Source organism: Octopus sinensis, linkage group LG2 (genome assembly GCF_006345805.1).
Source record: "Octopus sinensis linkage group LG2, ASM634580v1, whole genome shotgun sequence".
NCBI classification, from domain to species: Eukaryota; Metazoa; Mollusca; class Cephalopoda; order Octopoda; family Octopodidae; genus Octopus; species Octopus sinensis.
In genome coordinates this window covers 138,692,165-138,701,151 of record NC_042998.1, presented here as the reverse complement: position 1 = coordinate 138,701,151, position 8,987 = coordinate 138,692,165, and the positions used below count along the sequence as shown (strand labels likewise).

Here is an 8,987-nt window from a genome sequence, read left to right as displayed (position 1 = left end):
AACACCTCTTTCAGATACAAACACCACACACACCACACTCTCTCTCTCTCTCTCTCTCTCACTATGATAAAAAAGAAACCAGACAAATTTTTAAAAGTGACATTTTGCCCCCCTCTAAGTAAACATCCTGACCAGCTACAAAAGAGACCAACAAAACACAATTTTTCTTCTTTCTCTCCCTTTTCTTCCTTTCCTTCTTTTTCTTTAACAATTCTTTCAGATACAAAAACACACACACACATGCTCTTTCTCACTTTCTCCCCATTCATTACCCTCTTGTACTATCTTATATCTCTCCCCACTACTACACACTCAATAACACTATAAAAAGAGTCAAAATTCCTGCAAGAACTTAGTTCAATTTGACGATTCCACTAGAATGGACGAAAGCGCTATATATGATATAATAATGGGCATTTGGGATCTTTCCCTACAATTGCAACTGCGTTTATTATTATTAGCATTACTTACCCTATTCTTAATATTTATAGCGTCGTCATTCGGGGTGCTGGTCAAATTCGTAGAAGTATTATCTAAGTGTTATGTCACCGTTATTCGAATTATTATAATAAATGCGTAATATTATATATGTGTGTGTGTGTGTGTGTGTGTGTGTGTGGTGTGTGTACTGGACAGGTGGAGATCCAGTTTTCAAGACACCTACATCGATACCATGTAGGTCTCTCAGGCTTTTAGAAAAGATATTGAACAGCTGTGGGCTCTTGACACCCAAGCTATTGCAGTATCTGGTCTTGTGTCCTGATAATAATATTGGGATCTTTGGCACTATGCAATGACGCCCAGTTCTGCTGTTTCTGTAACTTTCAATACCAAAGTTTGGTACAAGTCCTTCCAAGATTTTCCGAACACATAATTCTACATATCTTTCTCGTCTTCGTTTTAAGGAGTAAAGACTTAACTATGAGAGCTTCTCCCAGTAGCTGACATGTCGCATTGAGACGATCTTCTTTCGCAAGATCATCATATATCACGTCCACATTTAAGTTGTTGAGCAGCTGCTTTAACATCCAGCCGTAGTTTTGTAAGAGTTATGTATTTCTTTACTTGTTTCAGTCATTTGACTGCGGCCATACTGGAGCACCGCCTTTAGTCAAGCAAATCAACCCCAGGACTTATTCTTCGTAAGCCTAGTACTTATTCTATCGGTCTCTTTTTGCCGAACCGCTAAGTTATGGGGACGTAAACACACCAGCATCGGTTGTCAAGCGATGTTGGGGGACAAGCACAGACACACAAACATATAGACACATAGATATATATATATACATATGTACGACGGGCTTCTTTCAGTTTCCATCGACCAAATCCACTCACAAGGCTTTGGTCGGCCCGAGGTTATAGTAGAAGACACTTCCCCAAGGTGCCACGCAGTGGGACTGAACCCGGAACCATATGGTTGGTAAGCAAGCTACTTACCACACAACTACTTCTGCACCTATATATATAGTTCAGAGCTGCAATTTGCCACGTAATCTATAGAGATATAAATAATTACACATGCAAAATTTCAGCTAGATCAAACAAATGCAAGTGGATCAGGGGCATTACTTATTGAACGTATCGACTATATATATATGGCCTTATTGAACGTATCGACTATATATATATGGCCTTATAAAAGAAAAAAATTATTCATGTGTGTATTTGTGTTTGTATTCGTGTGTGTGTGTGCGGTGTGGCGTGCCCGTGTGTGTTTGCGTGAGCACACACACACGCTGCACCTAAGACACCTAAAACAACGGTTAGAATCTTCAACTTACAAATTTAATTTTTCGAAGAGTGAACTATTTTCGTCACATCTGCCAATAATAGAAAAAGCAGCCTAATTTCTTTTTTGTTTCTGTTTTCCATCCAGAAGTCCCATATAGATTGGTATTCATCATCTTGGCAAGTTTTTGTCTTCATTTAACCAAGTCAGCTCCCGTTGAAACTGGTGAAGAGACTTATCCACACAGTTTTGATATCAATTTAGTGAAACACATCAAATCTACCGGCTATGAATCAATGCGACGAGTTGAATTCACTTTCCTGACATACGTAAGTCATTGTTTAACTATAATTAACATAGCTATTTGCGTATCATGTTTAATACAAATATGCCACGAAACTACGGTATCCCACAGGAGATAAGATCTCTTATGGACATACGGTATTTAAAAACACAAATATTGCAGTAGCAGACGAAAATCGTCCTGCAGCGGTGGGGATAAAGTTAGAGGTGCATTTCTGCCTCTTTCAGTTTTGTCAGTAATATATACTCACTTGTTTCAGTCATTAGACTGCGGCTATGCTGGGGCATCACCTTAAAGAATCGCAATCGAAGTTATCGGCCCCAATACTTATTATTATTATTGTTAAGTGAGAGAGCAGTGCATGCCATCAAGGTGACACTGGGATAAAATATACGAAACCCAGTATACACATCATGACTACTCGTCTGATAAGGGTACACCAGGCACATGCATCACAACTATTTGTGCGTGACATGGTGATCTCATACCAAGATAAACAGCGCATGACCTTGAAGGTGGGGCCCAGTTAGATTTTCTTCAGGTCGAGTAGCTCATCCCTCTCAAAAGGTCCATGAATGAGGGTTGTTTAAGGATGTTGAACGAAACACCCATGTTTCCAGAAGTGAATTACCCAAAACCCAAAGAATTCCTCTCAACACATGGCTGTGATGCTCCCCCACTACTTCTGCTTGTGATCAGAGATGCACATATCGTCAGCCATCAAGGAACATACTCAACTGGTTAAGATCAAACCACTGACAAGCAAATCTGTGGTATTGAACAGAATATTTGTTGTAGCCCATCTTTTATACCAAGACAAAACAATGTACATGATAACACTTCCAGTCAGTTAAGATCAGAAGCCACGAGAGCCACTGCCTGGTAGTGCATTATTATTATTATTATTATTATTATTGTTGTTGTTGTTGTTGTTGTTGTTGTTGTTGTTGCTGCTGCTGCTGCTGCTGCTGCTGCTGCTGCTGCTGCTGCTGCTGCTGCTGCTGCTGCTGTTGTTAAGGCGGCGAGCAGACAGAATCGTTAGCACGACAGGCGAAATGCTTACAGGTATTTCGTCTGCCGTTACGTTCCGATTTCAAATTCCGCCGAGGTCGACTTTGCCTTTTATCCTTTCTGGGTCGATAGAATAAGTACTAGTTGAACACTGGGGTCGATGTAATCGACACATCCTCTGCCCCTAAATTGCTGCCCATGTGGCAAAATTTGAAACCATTATTATTATTATTTAGAGAGCCTGGTACTTATTCTGTCGGTCTCTTTTGACTAAATGTCAATAAAGAGAAGCAATAGCAATGCTTATATGTAAATTATGTCTTTCAGCTAGATTAGTGGTTCCTGAGGGTCCCTGAGGGTCCATATATGGTCCCTGGGGGTCCATATAAGATTTTGGGGGTCCACACAACAAAATAGTAAACTGGGGATCCACAATGGTATTTTAAGGGCTCCTGAAAAAAATCTTGCTTTAGATGTATATATTGCAAGACACTGCTAGATTTCTTTCTCTAACATTTTACATAGTTCAACTTACACAAGTTATAATGTAAGAAAAACAAAATTACCATTTTGAAATACGTTTCTATAAAATTAGTTTTTAAACATTGAATGACTATGGAGATCCACAAGAATAAATAGTAACCAAAGGGGTCCATAAATAATTTTTTTAAATGGTTGAGATCCCCTGAGCTAGATGATTTGTCTGTTTCTTTACACCATTGGACTTCGTAGTTCACAACAGTTTGACTTTTTCTTTAAAAAAATTAAAAGATGCAGGGCAGATAATTCTAAAATTTTACTGCACATCATTCCAACAGTATATATTCAGATGAAAATGTTTTTAGCGCACTAAAGTTTGTCTGGCCCAACTTCGCATGCAAAACGCAGGATGATTTTGGGAACACTTTCTGGTGGGGTAGAAAATGCGTTTTATATGCCATCAAATTTGGCAAGACCTTTCATATAGACGCAGGCACGGACGTGCGATTAAAAAGTTAATTCCGCAACTGCGTGGTTTCATATTCAGTCCCACCAGGCAGCACTTTAAGCTGCCTGTCTTCTACAGCAATCTCGGGTCGACTAATGCCTTGTGAGTAAATGTGACAGATGTAACTGTGCAGAAGTTTGTCGCGCGCGTGTGTGTATTTGTGTGAATGTGCGTGAGTGTGCGTGCGTGTGTGTGTGTGTGTGTGTGTGTGTGTGTGTGTGTGTGTGTGTGTGTGTGTGTGCGCGTGCGTGGTGCGTGTTCTCGCACACGAACCGATATGTTTGTGTTTGTCTCCTCTCACTTAACCGGTATTGGCTTACACCGCTGTAGATCAGCGGTTCGGTAAAAGAGACCTGTAAAATAAGTATAAAATATATGTCGATAAATATATATATAGAATAAGTATAAATACATATGTATTCGGGTCGATTTATTTGACTAAAACCTTCAATGCGGTGTCCCAGGATGGCCGCAGTACAATTGCTAAAACAAGTGAAAGAAAAAATAAAGAATAATTAAAATCAATTGAATGTTGAATGACTTGGTCAACAACCTGACTTCTAGCTACGCTCAGAGCATCAAGTTACATTTTACTTCTCTCTTCCATAATTATCTTGCAATTATAAGTTTGTTTGTATGTGTACGTGTGTGTGTGGTGTGTGTGTGTGTGTGTGTGTGTGTGTGTGTGTGTGTGTGTGTGTGTGAGTGTGTAAACACGTATATATTACTTATTCCACGTCCTCGCGTTGTTTTTTTCTTGCTTGTTCATGTTTGGATTAACTATATATACACATACTGGCATGTATGTATGTATGTATGTATGTATGTATGTATGTATGTATGTATGTATGTATGTATGTGCGTGCGCATATGTGTGTGTGAGAGTGAAGTCACTCTTAATGCTATTGGTAACATGTAAACCATTACAGCCTACCGTGTGTTCGAGCAGTCGGCAACTAAACTGGCAACCGAATAAGTTTGCATGATAAGGAGGATGGGTTTTGGTGAACTCCCAGCAGGACGAAAAAAAAATCATGTCAAAGGCGAAGGAACGCAGTAGAGTCAATAGCCATCCGCAGCTAGGTGTCAGAAAACTCTAGCTTTTCTTTAAACGTCTCTCTCGAAAAACTGATTTAGCGCCTGCGAATTCATTTGCAGCCAGTAATGTAGATTAGTTCTTCTTTGGTTAGAGTATTCGGCTCACAATCGTAAGGTCGTGAGTTCAATTCCCAGCGACGTATTGTGTCCTTAAGCAAGACACTTTATTTCACTTTGCTCCAGACCCCTCATCTGGCAAAAAGGAGCAGCAGCTGTATTTCAAAGAGCCAGTCTTGTAACACTCTGAATCACGATGAATCTCCCTGAGAACTACGTTAATGGTACACGTGTCTGTGGAGTGCTCAGCCACTTGCACGTTAATTTCACGAGCAGGCTGTTCCGTTGATCAGATCAACTGGAACCCTCGTCGTCGTAACCATTTAAATGCATCTAAACAATATTTCATTTGGAGGAAACACGGTGGAACTACTGTTATATAATGAATTACTGTCTTATAGAAATACATTTAATTGGCATGTTTATATTTCCATTCAGACATTACTATATCAGCTTCACCTTCCCTCCACTAATGTCGTTGTAAATAAATGCCAGAAATAATTGACAAACTTTACCGCTCTCTACTTTAAAAATAAATAAATAAAACACTCTTTGAAAACGTGAACGGAAAAATTAGTAATTGTCATCAACACGTGATCAGGAGCCAATAAAATAAGAGATGTATACCATGCTAGCTTTAGATGAGTAGTCACTCGTATAGTTAATATAGTTAACTAAAAAGAATTTTGATTAAAATTACAATTTAGGCGTAGGAGTGTCTGTCTGGTAAGTAGCTTGCTTACGAACCACATGGTTCCGGATTCACTCCTACTGCGTGGCACCTTGGGCAAGTGTCTTCTACTATAACCTCGGGCAGACAAAAGCCTTGTGAGTGGATTTGGTAGAAAGAAACTGAAAGAAGCCCGTCGTATATATATGTATATGTGTGTGTGTGTGTGTAGGTGTGTGTGTGTGTGTGTGTGTGTGTTTGTATAATGAAAAAAAATTAATGGTGTTTCATATTCTATTGTATTTTTATATTCTTTTATTCTTTTACTTGTTTCCGTCATTTGACTTTGGCCATGCTCGAACACCGCCTTGAAGGGTTTTAGTCGAACAACTTGACTACATGACTTATTTCTTAAGCCTAGTACTTATTCTATCGGGATCTTTTGCCGAACTGCCAAGTTACGGGGGCGCAAACACACCAACATCAGTTGTCAGGCGGTAATGGGGTGAACATCCTTTCAACATTGTTATTATCGAGTCCAAAGACAGGTAGGGCCGGTTCCCCGGTTTCAGTGGATATAAGTAACCGGGATCACAACATTCTTCTTGAATGAGAGACCAGTCTGTCGCAAGGTTATTCATTTGCAGCTGAATAGACTCGAACAACGCAAAGCGAAGTGTTTTGCTCAAAAACACAACGCACCGCCCGTTGTGGGAATCGAAACCACGATCCTGTGATCAAGAATGCAACACCCCTAACCACTTGGCTACGTGCATTCATCCTGTCAGGATCAATAAAATAAGAATCTGTTCAGCACTGGGGTCGATGTAATCGGCTTCCCCGTCCTCTTAAGACTTAGTGGCCTTATGTTAAAATTATAAAGGATTATTTAAATCTTTTATTTTGTAGTGCAATCGATTGGATAAAGAAGAAAACACGTACATTTCTTTTTGTACTAACGAATGGCTGAATAACAGCAAAGAAATTTTCTCTGAATTCGATTACATTGCGAATAATACTTTTGTAAGTGAAGAAGATTTTACGGTAAGTTTTGTCCCGATTTTTAGTATACTTTTTTTGAGATGGACAAACTGCAAATAAATTTTATGTGCCAAACGCCTGACGCATTGAAGTACTAATGTTCTAACAAAAAAATGTTATAGAACAGATTTATGATGCACAACTTTTATCAAACACACACACAATATTTTATGAAATGTGTTTTAAATATATGAATTATCTACAATATTTTTTGAATGTTTGATGTCATGATAAACTTTAATTTGCCTTTGTACAATAAAAAAGTTACATAATAATTTATAGTTTAAGGGAGATAATTATCATTTATACAATTTTTTTAATGTAATGCTTAATAAGAAAATTAAATAAATTATTTTTTTTATCACAATAAGTAACCCAAATCCGAATGGAGGAAGTAGAAATTATGTAATGAAAATGAATATTCATTGTAGTTAAAGTAATCATAAGTTTTAACGGTGTAAATAGACTAATATAAAAAATACTTAACTAGGAGATTTCTTTATAAAAAATACAAAATACTGATAAATAAAAAGACCAGTATTCTTGTAGCAAAAGTCGTCTGGTTTACAACTAAAAGTTAACTGACTGAAGTAAACAAGCTTTCAATTATCTACAATCTGGGACCCCATATAATTAACTAGACGTATCTAATTAGGTCCTCGTGTATCTAGACACGTCTATCTGAATTTCGTGTAATGTACACATGTAACCGTGACCTCTTGTAACTAGACATGTTTTACTGGGATTTCGTGTAACTAGACATGTCTAACTGAGACCTTGGGTACAAGGCTGTTTTAAGGTATGGACACACTGGACAGTTGCCTGGGGTTTCACTGATCTAGGGGCCCAGTTCTGATCTGTGTATGTTGCGGATTGTTTTCAGTGCATAAATACTATAGGGCACAGTGTAATGATTTTTCCGAGAGCCTATCAAGTTGTTAAGACGGCCCTGTTTAGGTTGTTAGATATATCTGACTAGGACCGCCTATAGCTAAACCCTTCTACAAGCATCTAATTTTCTATACGCATAATCCTACTGAAAATTAGAGTCGCAACTGACCGAGTCCATTGGATGACAGATGGTTAGTTTAAGAACCGATTGATTATTCATATCACTAGTGCTGCAATATGTGTACCAAATACTGTGAACTCCAAAATACGTCAATATTGTTGTTGAAAGCAGCATGAGTATAGAATGGTTGACGACTGTTTTGTTAGTTAAAAGAGATATATACAAATCCTAACATAGATTTAACATAGTGAAGTTCGGGAAATTACTTCAGACACTCTATGCTGAGAAGGTATTATTCTATATTACCTCTCTGTGTTTCATTGTATTATAGAATCTCTACAATCTAAATTGTCTATAAAATTACACGAAAACTTTGTCTTTTGATTTTTTAAAAAAAAATTTATAGAATTTTCTGAAGAAGTTGGCATTTACTTTGGACCGATACATAAATCTGTTTGAAATTCTTCTGGACATGATGAAGACATCTCTCTGTAAACATAAACCAGCGCATGACCGTTGTAAATTATGTAGCAAGTCTCCTAATAGAATTACCACAGACTACTGCACTTTAAGAGCGACAACCCATAAACTTAAAGACTTGAAAATTCAACTTATACTGGTAAGACCTAAATACTTTCTTCTCGTTATTTGCAAATTTAGATCATTTGCCTCATTTAGATCAGTATAAACAATAGTATACCCACATCTGAAGTGGTGCACATGACACCGTTACTTTCAAACCAGATACCAACGATGGGTCATATCGCAAATGGATTTGTTTTTCAAATGAAACCCTATTGTCATACTTGTGCTGAGACTATACTTTTTAGGTCCGACTCTACCGAAAGAATATTCCAAAAAGAATATTCCAGTGTGAAATATTTTGATCAATAAAATCACTTGCTTTTTCCTTACTGAGTCTGGAATAAGTGCACATGACCTTTGTAGGTCCTTGATGACGTTGATGTTTTGTTTAAACTGTTGTTGGCTAATACCTACAAGAAATACAATGTACTCGGATTATCTCGAAAGAAACTGAATCGCTGAAAATAGTGTGAAGTTTATTTGCTAATGTGC

At 37.9% G+C, this 8,987-nt stretch overlaps 1 protein-coding gene and 1 long non-coding RNA gene across 2 annotated transcripts in view; one reads left to right on the top strand and one right to left on the bottom strand.

Annotated features, from left to right (window-relative positions):
* Positions 1-8,987, bottom strand: part of LOC118761673 — a 73,124-nt gene that overhangs the window by 7,406 nt on the left and 56,731 nt on the right. The window lies entirely within an intron of this gene.
* Positions 1-8,987, top strand: part of LOC115232677 — a 15,938-nt gene that overhangs the window by 1,255 nt on the left and 5,696 nt on the right. The window contains exons 2-4 of the mRNA XM_029802695.2: positions 1,877-2,058; positions 6,767-6,901; positions 8,317-8,529. Coding sequence (XP_029658555.1) covers positions 1,877-2,058; positions 6,767-6,901; positions 8,317-8,529 — 530 coding nt within the window. The remainder of the gene's footprint in view (positions 1-1,876; positions 2,059-6,766; positions 6,902-8,316; positions 8,530-8,987) is intronic.